We start from the raw sequence: 20,658 nt of genomic DNA on the forward strand, positions 1-20,658 counted from the left end.
GTCTTTACGACCTTCTGAAAAGGTTTTAATTGAAAGTAACTTCAAATATTGTGCTGCAGCAGGGTTCATTTCTTCAGCATAAAATGTACTAACCATAGTTGAATCTAATCCACTGCAGAAATAGCTTGATTTTTGCTAAAACAGCCACTGCAATTCCAATACACAGAAGGGCAATAATCACCAGGAACCACACAGTTTCTGTAACAACAAGTAAGGGATCATTTATGTGTCATAATTGAATGAAGGACGACTGAACTCATTTTGGTGGCTCAAAAACCAAATGTGAACCTTACCTCTGATTGGTTTAGTTGAATAGTGAGGCGTAGTGGTAAGTGCAGGTCTGGTGGCTGGAGGGAAGAGATGAAAGACTTATCAGTTCACAGCAGACGATAATAGTTACGCAGAAATATGACGTGTTCTCGGTTCAGATTAGTCACTGTTCACCAGAGCAAACCGTTTCTTACTGATGTCTGAACATTTGAAGAGCTGCTCAGCAGAAATACAAACTTGTCTCTTTGCATTTACAGATGTAACTGCATCAGCGTTTTTTTTTTAGTGTTCAATGTCGTACTAAAACAAACTGCCGTTCTTTCTTTGTTCCACCAATAAAACAAGAGCAAGAAAGAAGGAAATAAAAAAATCTCTGTTTGCTAAAAGAAGTTTCTGGCTGGACAACATTGATATTATTTGAACATAACGTTATATTTCTAACAGGCTCCAGAGTTGCCACATGCTGTTTCAGGAGAATTTTTTTTTGTATAACTGTTAAAACCACAGATTAGGATCTTTACCACCTGTGGTTAGGATAAGGCAACAGAAAGGTTTGGTTAAGATCAGATGTGTTTTGGATTTTATTACTATAAATATGCTAATTTCTCTTAAACTGAGTTCATGAATACAAAGGACCACATTTCTCAACCAAAAATCACCACAGCCACACTGGCTGTGGCTGCAGTGTGGAAACAGGAGCTATTTGTGGTTACACCAACAAAAGCCTCTCATCCTACTTGAGTAAGATTAGTTTCCCACACAAGACAGCTTTTTTTTTTTTTTTTAAAGGATGTATTCATATACAGCTTTGCTGCAGGAAAAGAAAAATGTTGTTGGTACACCATAGCATGTTAATGCCACCTATTTAAATCCTGCCTTTGGGCAGTTTTGTGTTACATTTGGTCAAATGTGTGAATCGGATGCTTCTCACTTGTAGTGGATGCAGAGACTTTGGGGGTGGGGGTGGGGCTGGGGGTGGTGGTGGTGGTGGTGGTTGTTGCCACGGGTACACATTTTGTGCAGGATGGGTCACTGCATCCGAAGCCAGTTCTGCACCTGCATACGCTGTCCCTGGTGGGACTACAACGGGACTCGTACTCCTGGTTGGCTGGTGGACGGGATTCAAACAAAAAAACATTACAAACGATTCTAGTTCTCTGAGTTGTGCAAGTGCACTTACAGAAACTGCTTTTAAGAAATGACACATACAAGAAAATGTTAAATGACTCACAAACTGGGCATGATAGGCAAAGATTCTGGTTATAAGTCACAAGGCAGTTATATTATTACCTCTCTTTGCAGAAAGACACTGCTGTTATTTTGTCAGTGAAAACACTATTTCACTTTGATGAAATAACTGCTCTCTTACAGAACATTTTAACATTTGTATTGTGATCTACCGTCACATATGAGCAAACAGAAAACTACTTTTATGACTTCCACATTGATGCCCAAGTCATCACGAAACAAAAATGTTATCAAACAGTTTCAAGAATGATAATGATGATTAATGAACATCTAGGGGTTATATTTTAGAGAGACAACACATAAGCATATAAGTATATTGACAAAATGAAGAGTCCTGCATGTGTGAGGATTCAGAGCGCGAGTTTGAAGAGGTGGTAACCAGACTCACCACTTCACCAAGGTGACCCATGATAATCGCTTATAATGTAAAAACATTTACAGATTGACTATAATTAGTGAAACCATAAAAAAATATCTGATTGAATATGTCATATGTTTATAGTCTGTTGCTGTTCCCTTTTAATAACTAAGTTTCTCACAGAGATCAAAACCAAAGGCCAAATACAATGTTTGTTCTGAAAGATCAGCGTCTGAATTTTTTGCGTGGGTTAAACTATTTCCACCTAATTCTGTTTCCATAAATTTTAATTTCATTAGAGCCCATGTCTTTGTAGTTTTTGACATTTTCTACACCCACCTTTCACTCCCCTGATTCAAAAGTAAATACTTGATCTTTTGAGACGGTTTGACGACAACAGATTGCAGACAGTTCTGTGCACGGTAAGATTAAAAATTTGGGGAAGATAAAACAAGCCACTACTTTTCAATATATTGAAAATGTAAAAATACTTCTAAAGTACTGTTGTATCTATAGCTTGAACGGAGAATTGAAAACTTCTTGACACTTTCTACGATGAAACTTTTCTGATTTCCATCGTGACATTTAGAAATAAGCATAGCAAACAGCTTTCGCTCACCTGTAGCAGTACAGAAACCTGAGTGACAACATAAGATATGACATTTACATCTGAGTTTCTTTCCAGTGTTTCTCACTTTTTTGTGTATTTTTTCCTTTCCATTGATATGAAGATGTTTTAGTGTTTCATCCCCCTCTTCCTCTCCTGGTGGGCTGCAGACAGGCGCTGCTGCATGTCATTGCTGTGTAAACATGAGCCTCTGCTGCAGAATCCCATTCTATGAAACCCCCTATGAGTAGACTTTCACAGACCCCTTTCCCCTCTTGTCTCTCATATCTTTCTGACTGGCTCCCCTCTCATACATAAATAGGTAAATCCCCTCAATTAGGCAAGCTCTTTTCTGTTTGCAATCTTCTCTGAATCATATATGGTAGAGTAAACAAGTTTGAGCAACATCTGTCTTTCTCTTTTTTTGTGTATGTGTCAGAATTCAGGATCACAGATGACTCACATCACAGTCAACCAACACCATCAGAATTCAGTGAACCACAAGCTCTCACGGGTGGAGACTAGTAGTATTTTTACAGTAATGTGTAATCATTCATGTAATGCAAACTGACATTTGTGTAAGACTTCCATATAGTTTTGGTAAAGATTTGAACTGTAACTTACTGTGTTCCCAATTATTAACAATCATTTATCAATGTGAAAATATTAACACATCAGCTGCTGCACGTTCTTAGCATCCCAACAATAAGAGGACAAAATATGTAAAGTTACTCACGTTCATTGCAAAGTTTGCAAGCTTCGCAGTCCATGAGCACATTGTATGAATCAGTGAATCTGTCTCCAACACAGGGGCTGCACTGGATATAACAAGTGCTCGTTGAGCGCCGGTCCAAATGTTGACCTGGAGAACACGCAGTCATTTATAGTTAAACACTGATAGTATCATCGTTGTATTTTGTCACAAATAATGAAATAAGCCATACCTGGCTGACATTTTTCACAGCAGTTCTTGGGTTCTTTTACAGGCCAAGGGTACTGCATCTTATTACACACCAAAGACACCTCACAGGAGATCAAATGAGGACAGCACAGTAAGGAAAACACAAAACACCAGAATAGCTGCATCTGGAGGGTGGGAAAATAGAGGAGGGACAGGGAAGAAGAGCAAAAAGTTATTATTTTAGCCAGCATGTTCACATTATGTTAGCAGACACTGAATGAACCAGTATTTAACTCTACAAGTTAAATACTCTACAAGTTCAGCACCTGTCTTCATTACACTTTTTGATAAAGGAGATTCATACTATTTATTTGAAAAGGCACGTAACACGCTGATGAAGAAACTAAGTATTTACATATTACAACACCCAACTCACAAATGACTGCTGGTAGATTAAAGAAAGGTGCATACAACGTATAAATCTATCATTCAAAATAACAAATTCCTGCCATCTAACACTGGTGTGACAGCTAGAAGAAACTTAGAACATCTTGTCTTTACTTACTGTGGAGGAGAAGGTATGTCAAGATGTTATCTGGGACCCTCTTAGTGTAAGACTGAAAGACAGCCAGAAGTGTGTCAAATGATTATTCGAAAATGTCATCATGACTCATTGTGAAAGTGAGTGTCTTTGCTGTTCTCCTGCAGCCGTAACCTGGGTTTGCGACCCCCTGGCTGTGTCCACCTGCCTCCGCGTTTTTCCATCTTCTCTCTCATTTCAACCAAAAACAAACTTTTGTCTGAAAACAGTTTGCCGCTTGCTCCGTGACATCTTGCGTGTGTCTTCCTGTTTGCGCCTGATGATGAGATAATGTCGTGTGCATGATTACAGCCCACTGATTTAACTCCACATTCTCAGGTAACTCTCACAAACAGCTGTTCAACAGATCAACGTTATTCAGTTAACTGACTGGGTTCATAAAACAGCTCGGAATCTTTATGAAGATTTTAAAACTGACTTTTAATGGTTTAAAAAAATATAATTTTTAATTGAAATTTGGCATTTGCCATCTTATTATGAATGTGAAACGCCATAGAACAGGTACAACTGGTACAACTGACAGTTATCATTGTTGGCAAGGATCTGTGCTCCAATTTCAGTTAGGATGTTTCACTTTCCTTGTGTGTGTTAACAAACTTGGCAATAAACCCTTTTCTGATTCTTCTGATTCTGATTTAGGATGTTTCACTTTCATCTAAATATAATTTAAAGACGTTACTGCATGACTGAAAATGTGCACATTTGCATGGATGTCATGTGAAGTTTTTTTATTTGAAACATTGACCAGTAACTAGTACGAAAAGCAGTAAACACTCATGTCAAAATGTTTTTGAAATGATGAGACCCAACATTGTCCCCCTCCCTGTAAATAAAGGAATTCAAACAAGGCAGTTAAAGTCTAATGTAGAAACTCCTCATCTGACTCTTGCTGACAGAGTCAGCTCATTCTGCAGCTGTCCTGTCTTTATTTGGCTAACATATTGTTTCAAGGCGGTTACACGTCTGTTCAGCTTTGGGTAGTAACGGCTTAATGGAGGTGAAATGAGTACCTTGTTACTTGGCATGACAGGGGCTTAACCAAAAACTCCAGAGGATGAATCCAATCCTGATCCGTTACAGGAAATGTGAGAGACGGGCCGTGTGACTGGTGCTCAGGCCCACGGTCCGAGTGTCAGAGTATCTACCCTGCTGACAAATAAGCTGAGGTAATTTGGTTGGGTTTTGAGCTACAGAAGCAAAGACCAGCTGAAGTATTACAAACTTTGTCACTTGACTTGCAGCTGTGGCAACTGCCCTGCAACCCAGAGGAGCTGTGGTAGCACTTAGCAGCTTCGGGGGAATGCGGTCAGCACAATGTTATTTTAGTTTATTTATTGCCATTATGTTTTATTAGGCATAGACTAAATAAAACAGCCAATGACCAGAGGCATTAGGGAGTTGTTGGTGACTGCGGACTGCAAAGTAGAGGAAAGCTGGTGCTGGCAAACTGAGGAACTGCTTTGTGTTGCACCTTCGTAGGATCACTGAGAGGAGAGTGGGACTGCACGAGAGTGGAGGTGGAATGAAGAGTGGCTCTCCAGTGACAATCTCTTTGTGAAAGTGATTTGAATTAGACACATCTTGAATTAGAAGCACCCTGAGAAAAAAAGTCCCCACTTTGATGTTTCCCATTGGGGGAGACACCTCCCGAGAAGCCGCTTGGCCCATTTCACAGTTTCCTTCTGCATTCCTGAGCCTCAAGCATGGGAAAAATTGCCATATTCAAAATAAGAATAAAAAAGTTCTCTAAAAACATATGATCAAGAGAAGCTGATCTGCACAAGCCCGGGAGAGACACAAAGTAGAAGTGTTTAGGTGGACATCATGACACAGGAAGGATGTCTGCAAAAGAACATCAGGAAGCTGCAGACAGTGCTCTAAAGTTAACATTCCTGTGTGCCAAAGATCTCCTTGGCAACCTGCAGTGTTAGTGGGAAAAGGTTTTGTTTACTGGTAGCACAGAAACAGGATTGTTCATGAAGAATGACACCAAAGATCCTACAAATGGGTCAGAGCTGAACATCATGCAGGATCTGAACCAGAGCTACCGGGAGTGACACTGACGACAAAATAGGTTCGACCACCTATCATCTCCACAAGTTCAACTGTTTTCCTACCTGCATGTGAATGTTTGATGGTTCAATAAAGACATGTGAAATTATATTTGTTTGTACACTTTGTCTGTCATTGTGGCTTAGATGGATATGAGATGACATCTTAGGTCAAATTTAATAACAAAAAAAAAGCATTTAGTTGCTAGAGGTTGATATACTTTTCCATTTTTATCTCCACCCTAACTGCTGAACCTTTAGGAGTGACTGAGAAACACAAATCACCAGTTTCAAAAGAGACACTCCCGCTGGTATGAGTTAGAGGGGCATCAACTGCTATTTGTTGCAGTTACACCAACTCCTTTCACATTAAAACTTCTTAAATCAGCTCTTAAATATTTATTTTATTTTCAAAATCCTCTTTAAGTGTTCTGAAGTGTGTATACATTTATAAATTATTGAAATAAAATAAATAGAAAAACAAAGCTCCCTCAACATGTCATAAGTGGATGTTCTTTATTAGTGAAGGGAAATTTTATAAAACGAGTATTTAAAGCACCTTAAATCCAGCCAAAACATACACTTTATTAGTTATATACTGTATATAGGGATAGGAATTTAAACTTTTTTTTTTCTGTTTATCTGTGATGTTGGTGCTGGTTGCGCTTCTAAAACACCACACTGACAATAAGTAATAATTTAGGCTAAAAATAAATACTTGAAATGTATGCATTGTTGGCACATATATATTAGAATAAATTTAATTTAAAAAGGAAAATCAGATGTTTTTTCTGCAAAAACTTAACAAGTCAGCTTTGCCAGGGTGGATTTGGTATCTTTCTGGGCTGCAGGCGTCTCCAGCCGGGGGTAACATGTTCTGTGAAGGGTTGAGATGGAGGATGTTTGACCAAACAACTATGTTTAGGCAAGATTGAACAATAAGAGCAGCGAGTCCATCTTCTTCCTGTTAAGGCTGGGTTGTGTTCTGAACTCAAATGCAACACTCAGGAGACAGGAACGGATTAATGCCCTGCTAGATGTTTTATTTGTCCAGTAGAATCAGGAAGAGTAGTTACAATCCAGGCTTGTGTAGGTCGGTGGCCAAACAAACAACCCAGCCCAGTGGCGGTGGTGAGAGGTACAGTAGTCCACTGCAGCTCTGGAGTGAGGCAAAAACAAGCAAAAACAGCAAAAAAATGCTGAAAACTACTCCACAATCACATCTACACCTCTACTGATACATGCCAGGTGATTCTATGGGATGATCTGTCGAGGAGTGGAAGGAAGGAAGGAACGAAGGAAGGAAGGCAGGTTTCTTGAAGACTTGATTGGTAAATGGATGCAGGTGTGCAGTGGCCACACTCAGCCAGCTCACCAGGCTAGCTCACCAGGTCTGAGGTGATCCCGAGTGTCTAAGTAACAGAACGGCGATGGCGAAATGGATAGTGCACAGAATGTGGAGGTGGCGGGTTCGAAACGGTAACACTTCCACCATGAGCAGGTGGAGTGATTCGGGGATGGCAGACAGGCCTCTGTAGATTGTGTCCATTAGTGGCAAACAACTCCCTCAAGATTGTGTTTTTGTGTTTACTTTAAATGGCTTGTTACATTTGGATATATTATATCATGATGAAGTGGGCTTACAAAGTCCTCTACTTCCTCTTCATCACACAGTACACGTGAATCTTGCTCTGATAACTTGAAAAATACTAAAATAATTGATCTTATCAGTAGAATAGCTTGTGTGCTTCTGCATCATTTCCTGCTTCTGTGCATCTGGAAATTGTTTCAATTTAACAGATTCCTTATTGGTTTATGACCAGATAAAACACAATGGATCAGGTTTTATTATAGATTGAAATTAAATGAAGATCATAGTAATCTTTTCAACAAACTAACTAAAATGTTAATCGAAAAAAGATCATGCAAAGAACCAAACCCGCAGGAAATATCTGGAAGGTGTTGCTGCTAAATTTGACACAGTTTGCATTTCACTTGACAGATTACATTTGTGTCGACATAAAGACCATATTTCTACAAGGAATAAATACTAAAATCACCTTGATCCGACATCTGCCTTCATGCCAAGATGTCCAAAATGAGTGCTTTTATAATCAGACATGATGCTTCTGGACCAGGGGTAGGAAACCCTGGTCCTAAAGAGCTGCAGTCCTGCATGTTTAAGATGTTTCTCTGCTTCATCACACCCAGATACAAAGGACTGTGTCATTAACAGACTTGTGCACACCTGGATGAGAAGCTGATGATGACCGTTAATTAGAATCAGGTGTGGTGATGCAAGGAGACGTCTAAAACATGCAGGACTGCGGCTCTCTGGGACCAGGGTTGTCTATTCCTGTTCTAGACTATTTAATTTAAATGACAGAGTTAGTGATAGTTAACTTACAAGAAAATAAAAGAAAAAAAAGGCTGTCAGGCATGAAAAATGATTAAGTTCCAGTGAACATCCTTCAATGACAGGATACATTTAATATGAGAACTCAAGCTTATTTGTGATAACCAACTAATTTGCATCAGTTGTTTCCCAACAACAACTTTTCTGAAAACTACACTTTGTAACCACTATTCAGTTGACTGTGAGAATCTTTATGATGATTTTAATGATATCAGCAGCAGTCTCATCGACTGATTGGGAGAACTGATAGAAACCTCACCTTCTTATGTGAACTCTGTTTTCTCAGAAACTGTGCCACAACACGTGACCTCGCTCTAACTGAGAATCTGGGTCCCACATTGAGGAGCAACGGTTTTGAAGGGGCTGTGTCAGAGGCCTTGCACCGCTCCCAGCAAGCTTCAACACTCAAACGGAGTTAAAAAATGACTAGACAGGAGATGACTGAGCATCAAAACTACTGTGAACATACTTAGAGCCAGCCTGGCCGTACGTGACTTGAGGTTTCAGTATTACCCTCACTTGACCGTAAGGCTTGGTGTGTTTGAACAGAGCTTCAGATGATTCTTTGCCAGGAAAGCGTTGACATTTCTGAGATGTCAAGCAGTAAACGGGCAAACAAAAGTAACTCTTGACACATAAACTCAAAGCCATCAGCGACGAGCCATTCAGTCGCCACAGCTGATCTAAATATACTGTGTGGGAGATTCGTTTTCACGTGCAAGGATGTAAAGTGTCTGTATGAAAAGTGTGTACTGATACTGCGTACACTGTAGGTTATTCGTATTAAAGAGAGAATGAAGGTGATGAGGAGGAGCATAGACACATTTCTCACTGAGGAGGAAGGATGTGGTTTTTCTGAGGAAACTGTTCTTCTTCTCTGCTGAGCTGGCTCTTTTATGCCCTGGCAGACATGGAGATCATAAAACACTGCTGTGCTTTCATACTTTAAAAACAAGGTGCAATCCTATTTTGAACAGAAGCATTTCTCATCCTCTAATGTACTTCATTTCAGTGGATTAAAACTTTTGTTTTAAAGGATTTAGAGGATTTAAATAACATATTAATACACAGTTATCAGTGAAAGCATGATTGCTCTTTTTAGTCCCCTCATTTATCATGTGGTTGCTTATTTCTGTTCTTGGATTGCTATCATTTGACATCATAACCAGTGTTAAACTATCATTGAAATATCAGACTAAATTGCTGCTGTGTTTTAGATCCCTCTTGTGGTGTAAAAAACCAAGTACCAATGAAACGTTGATAATCACAATTAAAACTGACTATTCACTTTTTTTGCTTCTCTTTTCTCAGCTTTACGGTAAAAATAAGCTTTGGTTGGTTGAAATGTTCAATGTCACCACACGGTGTCACTGAAACCTACACGATGGGCCTGTAACTGTGTGGAGTGTAGGGACAAAAGACAAATCCGTGGACAAATGTGAATAAAGATTCAAAGAAATGACCAAATACCTTTGATTTCACACAGTTGCACTTCATGGTAGATCAAGTATACAATCACAATCTGTGGAGATGTTTGAAATGGTGCATGTATATTCTGACTTTTGCTTGTTGTCATTGGAGCAAGACTTACAAACACTGTTCAGCCGATGCATGTTTCCATGCAAACAGCAGATCCAGATCTTAATGAAAAAACATTTCTGATTAACGAGGAGGAGAAACCGTGGCCAAAAACATAATGCTGAAAGGATTAAAATGTGGGCTCCCATATGAGGCTATAAGTGAGCTGCAGAATGGGTCCCACAAGGATTTGTCCGCTGGTTCGATGGTGGTGCTGCCCACCAACACCATCTTACAGACTCTTTGTGGCATCTATCTGAATCTTGGGTATGGTCCAACTGGTTAACCTTGTAATGTGGGTAAATGTTTCTGAAACTATATGGGCCCATAATCAGCCCATTCTCAGCTTGAGGCCATTTATTTCACCTCTAGCCCTCTCGGGCCACCTTCGGATTAAAGGCCCTCATTTGCAGCACATAATACCAAAAGCATGAACTATCTATGCCATTTGTCCATTTCAAGCCTTAGCTCACTCTTTACCTATGTACCTCAGTTTTAATCCAGATGGATGCTATCTGGGAAACTCAATGAATGTCCATGTGTGAGCAAATAGACAAAACACTCATCAACATCACTCCATTCACAGTTAGATAATACTTTTTGTTGCTGCACTGTATTGCACTGTGGATAGATGTAGATGAAAGATTAAAACAAAGGGATGTGAGTCATCCAACTCTAGATTTTATTAGAAATACTGTGTGTGTAACCAACAGGCCCAGACCTGCTTGTTTTCCAGTAGCCCTTTCCAATCCGAGGAAGACAAGTATCCATCCTTAGAAAAAAAAAAAAAGTATCCATCCTTAGAGCTTGAGACAGCAGTTACCACTTATACAGAGGCTGACTTTAACCACAACCAATGAATTACAGTCATCAAACCTCAACCCACGGACACCCTTGGGGAATTGTGAGAGGAGACACTGCTCCATCACCATCAAATCAAAGGAGAGCACATAACTTTAAGCCCCTGTCATGCCAAGTAACAAGGTACTCATTTCACCCCCATTAAGCCGTTACTAAAGCTGAACAGACGTGTAACAGCCTTGAAACAATATGTTAGCCAAATAAAGACAGGACAGCTGCAGAATGAGCTGACTCCGTCAGCAAGAGTCAGATGAGGAGTTTCTACATTAGACTTTAATTGCCTTGTTTGAATTCCTTTATTTACAGGGAGGGGGACAATGTTGGGTCTCATCATTTGAAGAACATTTTGACAGAGTGTTTACTGCTTTTCGTACTACTTACTGGTCAATGTCTCAAATAAAAAAACTTCACATGACATCCATGCAAAGGTTCACATTTTCAGTCAGGCAGTAACGCCTTTAAATTATATTTCGATGAAAGTGAAACATCCTAAATCAGAATCAGAAGAATCAGAAAACAGGTTTATTGCCAAGTTTGTTAACACACACAAGGAATTTGTTGTGGTGATTGGTGCAATACAATAAAAAATATAAAAACAAACAAATATATAAGAGATAATCTAAAATGTATAAACAGAAATGTACAATATGAGGTTTAAAGTGCCGGATATGAGTCTTAGTAAATGAAATTGGAGCAAAGATCCTTGCCAACAATGATAACTGTCAGTTGTACCAGTTGTATTTTATCCTGTTCTATGGCTTTTCACATTGATAATAAGATGGCAAATGCCAAATTTCAATTAAAAAAAATATGTATTTTAAACCAATAAGAGGAAATAGACACGGTGGCCCCCTTTGGTAATGCTTTTTGCATCCTTTCTGCATCATCTTTATTTATCTATCAGCCTTCAGAATCCGCCACTCAGCCCGCGTTACTCAATGGTTGAAGTTTGTTATGTTTTTGTTGTTGTTCTCTGCCAGCAGAGAGTTTTTCCCAGCTACCCCCAATTCCTTGAAGTGCGGCGCTGACGCGGCCGTTTCCCGTTTAAACCCGCCTCCTCATCCTCGCAGCGCAGACGCTGCTGCTGCCGAGACGCCGCTCCGGCTTCAGGGAACACGAAAGCCAAGTCGACTTATACACTTTGAATTCCGACGGATGGTATGGGAGACCGGCGGGACCCCTGGCAGTGAGAGAAGTCGTCCAGGTGAGTGAAAGTAAAAGCGGCGACAGTTCGGCGCGTCTGTGGGAAGAGCAGATTCATATCAGACTTGGGGTTATAGTGGGCGTTAGTCGTGCGGTGCGCTGCAAAACCGAAACTAGAAAAGACGCACGTAACACACTGACTATTAGTAATGTAAAATAAAGGTAGAAATTAGTAGATAGAAATTAAAGTATGAATATTAATTATACATGTTTAAACGCCGCTGTGTGCGTGTGTCGGAGTGAAGCCTGAATTATGGTTCCGCGTTAAATCGACGCAGAGCCTACGGCGTAGAGGTGCGGCGTGTCCTACGGCGTAGGTTACGCGGCAACGCGTAAGGTACGGTGTGCGTCGCCGCGTACCCTACGCCGTAGGTCTGCGTTGGTGTGACGCGGGACCATAAATCAGCCTTCTGATCTCTAGGTGCGACAGGGAAGTGCGGCGCAGTGATGCGTGGTAGGAGTCTGAACTCCGCTCGTTTCTGAAGGTTTTAATTGTTCCTTTTAAAAATAACCCAGGATCATCGTGTGTTTCAACAAATTGGCTGCAATGTAAAGGTAGTCTGTGGGGTTAAACGACTAAAATATTTGTAGTATTTTTGTCTGTTACTAAAATATATAAATAAATAAAATAAAGACTTCTTCCTCATAGCAGTCTCATTTTATCCTATAGGCTACTGAGAAAACCACCTCAACGAGTTTTGTGATTACTCATTATTACTCACTACAGTATGTATTTTTTTTCTTTCCTCTTGTCCCACAAACAATATATCCATAGGATATCGTTTGGAATTGATTATCCTAATTAATAACTACTATTGTTTCAGTCCTTTTGGGCAAAATATCAAATTCTCTGGTTTTGTTTTGACAGGTTTGATACTTACATATTATGGAATAGTTTGAATGAAATGACATTAAAAGTTGCTTGAGCCACGGAGTAAAGTCTTAAGTTGTACAATTTGTAGCAATGTAGACTTTATATCGTTGCATTGTGAGCTCTTCTCAACGACAAAACATTTTGAACTGAAAAACATTTCACATTCTCAATACTTGTTTGTCAAAAATGTACACTATGGCATTAATGTGGCATCTGAGTCAAAAAGAAAAAAAGTTTGTGAGTTGTCAGACTTGTCCATTTGCAGTTTGACAGCTTTAAGTGTACTTTAAACTGCATAGCTTCCCTGGGCATCTGCCAAGTCTTTGGTTCCTCCCACAAGGTCTTGAAGACTCAATGTTCACCTTGTGCCAACTCTTTATTGAAAACATTTTACTTTATTACAAAAATAACTTCCTAAAGAAGCAATCAAACCCAAATAAAACTGATATACTATAAAGCGGGTCCTGTTTTGTTTGTTTTTTTCTTAAAAAACGAGGCCCTGTCTTGTCTTAGCATTGTGCTCAGGGAGGAAGCAGTATTTATGACACATGTATTTAGTGGAAAAATACTAAAGTGGTTTTTAATTTCTAGTTAAAAATTACTAGAATATTGTATGAGACATCAATGAGGTGAAAAATAAAGAAAACCGGGACATGCCGCCTCTGAATGTGATCTTGCCTTTTTTTAAGCAAGATCACCTCACCGTGCCAGGAGATGGTTTAATATGTTAAACACACAGAAGACGTGGTGGTTTGCTACTATAAAAGGGTGTAGGCTGTGTTTAAGAAAACCAGTGATTGTATGGTGGCTTATAAACTCTCTCCGGGTCTGGAGCCTACTCAAATTTTGCCACTGTCGGACCTATAAAGGTTTATCGTCTTATTCTAGCTGTTTCCAGGTAAAAGGCAGGGTACACCCTGGACAGGTCCATCACTGCGCAAGTCCTTCTAGGGTTAAGTGAGACTGATCAATCGGTTCAGTGAGAACATGTAAGAAGTCTCTGAACCACCAACCTCTGAACTGCAAGTCCATCCATCCATTAACTATTCCTTATCTGTGTTCGGGTCATGGGGGAAGCAGCCTAAGCAGGCGCCACTTCCTCTTACTCTTCCATGGGAATACTGAGGCATTCCTAATCCGGCCAAGAGATGTAATCTCTCCAGCGTGTCCTCGGTCTGCCCTTTGGGCCGCTGCCCAGTTGGACATCCCTGAATCACCTCCCGAGGGAGGCGTCCAGGTCAGGACGCTTCCTACCCAGATAACAAGGCCGCCTCTTCTGGTTGCGAGGCAAAAGAAAAAAAGCTAAACGACTAAATTTCAAGCTACTACCGGAAATAAGTCAACCGCAGTAATCGAGTTCATTACGAGGGACCACAGGAGGTTGATGAACAGTAGCAGATGGTGGCAATGAGCAGTGTTTTACTTGTTAGTCTTTCACACACAAAGACAACAACACTGAATGAAAAGGAGGCAGCAGATAATAAAAGTATGCAAGATGTGAAATAAAGGGCAGACAAAATATTTATTGTCATTTTGTATACAACTTTAACAACTCAAAGGACATTTATGACATTGAATGAGAGCATGCCAAATACAAGATACTGTCCGCATTGTCTGATAGGTGGGTTTTATGCATTGTTTATCTTCCAGGTGGTTTCAGATGGACTGAATTAAATCTGCAAGATGGCGAAAACTAGGCACCGAAGAGGATGGAGTAAACAAGCCCCTGTCGGCCTCCTACTGCTCCTCATGGTGAGAAAGGTTTCAAGTGCATTGCATAGAGATGTGAAAACCTCTCGTGGGGGAGGATAAAGCCTCTGTTGTATGAGATATATATATATATTTATTTATTTTATTTATTTATTTATTTTTTTCCCAGTGCATGACCATCCGTGCTTCGGCACTGATGGCAGGTTCAGAGGAGAAGGAGTGTCCAGAGGGGGACTATCCCACTGAGGAGGGCATATGTTGCAACAAATGCACTCCAGGTACGCTGCGAACACACAACACACAAAAGCAAGTGAATTATTAGAAAGTTCACATATTTTTTAATTTTTTTTTACATTCTTTCTTTCAGGTTTTAAACTTAAGGAAAAGTGTCATGCTCCAGGCCAGAGAAGTACCTGCATTCCCTGTTCTCCCGGTCAATTCAATGACCAGGATAACTACAGCCGCAACTGCAAAAGTTGCAGAAAATGCAAACGTAGGGCAGCTTTTGCTTTTTCACCAATTCATTTTTCCATCCTACATGTGACCAGGTGATGTTTAATGTCCTCTATTTTTCTCCATCTTGTCAACTTTCCTGCAGGGACAAAGCATGAAATTGAGCAATCTCCTTGTGATAAAAAACGGGACACTATTTGCAGCTGTGAGAATGGTTACTATAAGTTTAAAATTGACTCAGAAACATCTGAGTGTCGCACATGTACCATATGTGGACAGAACGAGACTACAAAAGAGAAATGTAAGTTTATAGAGCTGTCCGTTTAATAAATAATCAAAATATTCAGTCATGGTCCATCATTTGAATGTTCACCTCAAACCTAATAGAAATGTTCTTCTTGTACTCAGGTACGCCATACGTTAACACTGTGTGTGAGTGTAAGGAAAAGTACCACAGGGTCAATGGCAAGTGCGAACCCTGCGAGTCGTAAGTATATCGCTCTTCGTGTATGGATATTTCCCCATATCTCTGGTGACAATGGTTTTATTTAAAGAGCTAATTAAGGAAGTTGGTTTTAAGAATTGAAACTTGCGGCATGCTTCCGGTTTTATTCAGTCTTTCCACTCGTTAGCAACACAGGAGAGAAGTTATGACACTGTAAAAGTTGCTCACTGGCTTTTTTGTAGTTTGCACACAGACGTAGTTGCTAAATGTGTTTCTGAGAACAAAACACCCACTAAAATGTCTGGATCAAATTAACTGTCTGTAAGGCGTCATTTGGGTAAATATGGTTTACTCTGTGCAGTACATACTCACACTCTGTGGGATTTGGAATCAAACCAGCTGAGCTGAATGTTGTTCATACACAGCAGTTCAAGGCAATAAGAAAAATTCAATAAACCCTTCCTATAGAACCTGAATTATTCATGACAGTATAATCCATGTCACCCATCAGCTCTTATGCAGAGTATGTGTGCGCCTGGAATATTATTATCAGTGTTTGTATCTAGTGTTTATGTTAGTCATGATTGAACATGTTGAACGTGACAAAGAAGGAAATGAGGAAATGCAGGGGAACCCAGAGGAACTTACCACATATATTTTAAATCTTGATCAAACCTACATCCATGATTGCAGCCATTAGTAGTACTTGTAATAGATTAACACTTAGCTGTAGGCAACATATTTTTGTTAGTTAAAATGTTGAAAGGGCATGTTGGTCTTCATAGTTAATCACTTCCTCTAAACATGTGCTGCTTCCTTCTCAGTGTTGTGAAATGTCCTCTTTTTTTTCCACAGTTGTACCAAAGATTGTGTTTTCAAATGTTCCACAACACCTTTGACTACAAAAAGTGAGTATTTACCAGGCCAGGTATATTTTATATTGTGTTTATGATATTGAATGTTTCTGTCAGTGTTATCATAACTTCTCCTTACGTTTTGCTTTTGCTGACATCAGAAACAATGTCACACTTGCAGTTCGATAAAAGATATTGTTTCTAATCATTAGCATCAAAGATGAGAACATTTATAAAAACTTTTAATTCAATCATTCATTTATTCATTCACTCATGGATCTTTCCTCTAGTGATTCCATCACTTCTGTCCTGCTCACCCACATCCAATGCATTGATTTGATTAATTGCATATTTACAAATAAGGAACTATTTTTACATTAAAACAAAACAAAACAAAACAAAACATATTGAAGGCCCTTTTACATAAAAAAGAAAAATGAGCCAGTCATCTATATAGAGTAAAATAAAATAAAATAAAAAATGTAGTTATACATTTATAATGAAAGATTATCTGAGAGTAAAGCTACCATATGTAATTCACCATTTAAAATATTTACAAATCAATTAAGGAAATGTAGGTATATCTGGAAAGTATCCATTTGGCTTCTTTTTAAACTCATAGGTCTGCTGTGTTGATTTGAAGAGCCTCTGAAAATGCTGTGCTGATGCATGGGAATGGGCTGGCGAGTCTTGTAGTAGCACTTTCCCCCCACTAGAGGTGCTCTTTGCTGCTCACACGGGACAGTGTTCAGTAGTGTTCAGTAGTGCCAGTCCTCGAGGGCCACAGCACTGCATGCTTGAGATGTTTTCCTGCTCCAGCAAATCCGATTCGGATGAATGGATCATTAAAGACTTGTGCAGACCTTGAGGACAAGATGATGGTGATCTATTCATTTTAATCAAACGTGTTTGAGGATAAAAACTTGCTGGGCAGGAGTCCCCATTTAGTCTGGATTGGTATTATAACGTACAGTGGCTTTAACACTGAAGGTTTCTCAGATTAACGACTGCTTTTTAACTTGTATCCGTCTGTCTGGTTGCTTTCGAAGGTCCCGAGCATCCCCATAGCCTGTTCATCAATGTACTTGTTGGAGTTGTGGCTGGGTTTGTTCTGTTGGTGGGGCTGGTAGGTTTCATCACCTATATGTTCACAAAAAGACATTACAAGGAGAAGACACGGCATCCGTCCTGCAAGCCATCAGACACCTCCTCCGACTCATGCAAGGTTAGTTTGATTCACTTTTATTCATTCGTATCACACAAATGTAAATCTACAGTGAATAACATTTATTTTCTCATAGGAAGCCTTGTTTATCAGTGAAGAGGGATCAGAGAACAGCAGTTTGAATTGCAGCGCTCAAAGCCCCGTATGTGAGCAGGACCAGTCCAATCTGCCTGACTGCATCCCCCTGGAAATAAAGAGTGAGCTGGCTTTAACATACAAACGAACTACAGAGCTAAGTGTTTTCCGTTACCCTCAACACTGTCTTCTTTCTGCCTCCGCAGACGCAGACCTGATCTACACGGTGCTGGATCTGGTTCCCGTACTGCAGGTGAAGCAGCTAGTGCGCTTTCTCGGTGTGAAGGACACGGAGATCGAACAAGCAGAATTGGATCACCGATCCTGTCGGGAAGCTCACTACCAAATCCTGCGGGTGTGGGCTGAAAGAGGCTCACGAGCAGCTGCAGGGGTGCAAGGTGGAATATTACACCGTCCGCTTTTGGAGGAGCTGTTAGACAAACTGAGACAGATGCACCTGGATCGGGCAGCCGAGGAACTGGAGACAAAGTATGGCATTCAGTGAATCTGTAATGCCTGCCAAGTCACATAAAAAAGGCTTATGAGACCAAGTATTGTTCACTCCAGAGTATTGCCCACGGAGGGTTTTAGAGTGCACGAATGCACATGGTGCTACGACCAAAGCAGCAGCTTTATTTCACAGTATACCAGCGAGACTGAGGACTCTCATCCTGACTGTCAATGTTAGCAAACACCCAAGAAAGCCGAGGACAGACTCTCTAAAGACTGAAAACAAGACTTTGCCTTGATGAATTGAGCTTTGTTCAAAGGTTCTTTATAAAGCCTGTGCGTTCTCTACACAAAGACTAATAGCTGAGTTGCACAATTTGCTCTGTGTAGCTTAAAGCTGAGAACCAGGAAGTTGGAGCAAATCCAATCAACTTACCAACCAGCATCTCTAAGTCAACAAAGTGTGTGTGTGTGTGTGTGTGTGTGTGTGTGTGTGTGTGTGTGTGTGTGTGTGTGTGTGTGTGTGTGTGTGTGTGTGTGTGTGTGTGTGTGTGTGTGTGTGTGTGTGTGTGTGTGTGTGTGTGTGTGTGTGTGTGTGTGTGTGTGTGTGTGTGGCATCATTTGGGTAAATATGGTTAATTAAATCCCGACACTTGACCTGTGACAGTGTTTGAGAAGTGTTGGAGGATTAAATATGTGGCTATCCTTTCATCTGTTATGTTTGAAAGTTACTTTATTGTGTCACAAAAAGACTGAATGTACTATGAAAATGATTTAAGATCAAAACCAGTTTCTTTTTTTTTTATTTCTCTTGTTTTATTTTTTTGCATGTCCATGTTTTGTTTGAGGAGCCACAATTGTCTTTCTGAATTTGAAAGTTTTATTTTACAATCTAAAAGTTTTGCACATGAATCCAAAGATTAATGTGCAAATCCAGATGTTTTGTTGGTCTGAATATCATTGGTAGGATTTACTGTCTTTCTTGGCCAGTCTGGGTGAAAAAGGTGAGCTAGCAACCACAGTTAATTACCGGTATGTTGTAAGATAAAATATGTAAGATAAAAGTACATTTACGGCAGTAGCTCAGGTGGTAGAGCGGGTCGTCCAATGATCGGAAGGTTGGCGGTTCAAATCCCGCTCTGTCCCAGTTTGCTGTCGTAGGGTCCTTGGGCAAGACACCTTACCCACCTTGCCCCGTGTGAATGTGTATGAATGTGTATGAATGTTGGTGGTGGTCGGAGGGGCCGTTTGGTGTGATATGGCAGCCACGCTTCCGTCAGTCTGCCCCAGGGCAGCTGTGGCTACAAATTGTAGCTTACCACCACCAGTGAGGATGTGTATGAATGAATAATGATCTCTGTAAAAGCGCTCTGGGTGCCTTGAAGGGCGCTATATAAATCCAAGTTATTATTATTATTATTATTACGTAGTAATCATAAATGTGTATGTGCACTGTGCAAAGATCTGCCGTATATTTTAATCAAACTGCACTATACACACAAGATGATCTGTTAGCGAAAGGGAAAATATTTGGAGCATGCGCTGTCTTTGTTCTACTGTACTGTAAATGTTTTATATGTGTTTTTAAGACTTCATATTGTGCTGGAGGAAACTTAAAACAGTTGATTGCCATTTGTACAATATGTATTTTCACACAGCCTTATTACATTATTTTAAACTAAATTGTATATGTTATTGCTTTGATATACTAGAAGTCATCTAAGCTACTTTGTTGTGACTATTGTAAAGGTGAACTTAGTATCGCTGAAATCGCTTTTTTTGGAGGGAAGATGTGTGTCAGATGCAATGGTGACTTTTTAAACGGTGTCATAGATATAATTATTAACGTTTTATTAGTCAAGCTGAAAAAAAAAATCTGATGGACTTCATTAGAAACCAAGCATGGGGAAGTATGTTGTTCCTCCTCAGGGTGGATCAGGCTCCTGCCATGTTTCACAGGCTTTTCAAAGCCGTACAAGTATTTTTTTTAAAGCCCCATCGTGTAAGCATTATTCATGACTGTCGGAGAAAACGGGGCACGCCTAGTCTCATTCTGTCCCAGCCAGGCAGCCTTTACGCTGCCAGACGTGGCCTGTACATTCACATATAAATCTGCAACACTCAGACTAAAGATGAGTCTTTCCTAAGCACTCTTCATGACACTGTATGACACTGTTTTAATATGCTTGATAGATTATCTTTTAATAAACATGGCATGAGTCACTGCATGCCTGAACCGTGCCTTAAACCTTTCTAAGAGTGCATGTGTGAGGATGTGGGAGGGAAAAAGAAAGGAAAATGTGAGAACATATTTGGGAATGTAATTGTGTATTTAACTGTTGGCACACTGCCAGTGTGAACTTTTCATCAATTTTTCTTTGTTGTTGCATTCTTTTAGCTCGTTTTTCCCTCTCTGCATCACCCTAGTTGCATGCATGCTCTTTTTCAGTTTTACTCTGCCATCAAATACCAGATTCT

At 40.0% G+C, this 20,658-nt stretch overlaps 1 protein-coding gene across 1 annotated transcript; it reads left to right on the top strand.

Annotated features, from left to right (window-relative positions):
- The first annotated feature begins 11,952 nt into the window (after window positions 1-11,952).
- On the top strand, window positions 11,953-20,421 carry tnfrsf1a (tumor necrosis factor receptor superfamily, member 1a). Its single transcript, XM_061717079.1, has 10 exons — window positions 11,953-12,095; window positions 14,619-14,720; window positions 14,848-14,956; window positions 15,046-15,171; window positions 15,277-15,432; window positions 15,540-15,618; window positions 16,432-16,484; window positions 17,480-17,655; window positions 17,732-17,852; window positions 17,937-20,421. Exons 2-10 carry the CDS (start codon window positions 14,652-14,654, stop codon window positions 18,233-18,235), a joined length of 1,188 nt encoding a protein of 395 aa, XP_061573063.1. The 5' UTR covers window positions 11,953-12,095; window positions 14,619-14,651; the 3' UTR covers window positions 18,236-20,421.
- Window positions 20,422-20,658: the final 237 nt, after the last annotated feature.

The sequence above is a fragment of the Cololabis saira genome, chromosome 3 (genome assembly GCF_033807715.1).
Source record: "Cololabis saira isolate AMF1-May2022 chromosome 3, fColSai1.1, whole genome shotgun sequence".
Lineage (NCBI taxonomy): Eukaryota > Metazoa > Chordata > Actinopteri > Beloniformes > Belonidae > Cololabis > Cololabis saira.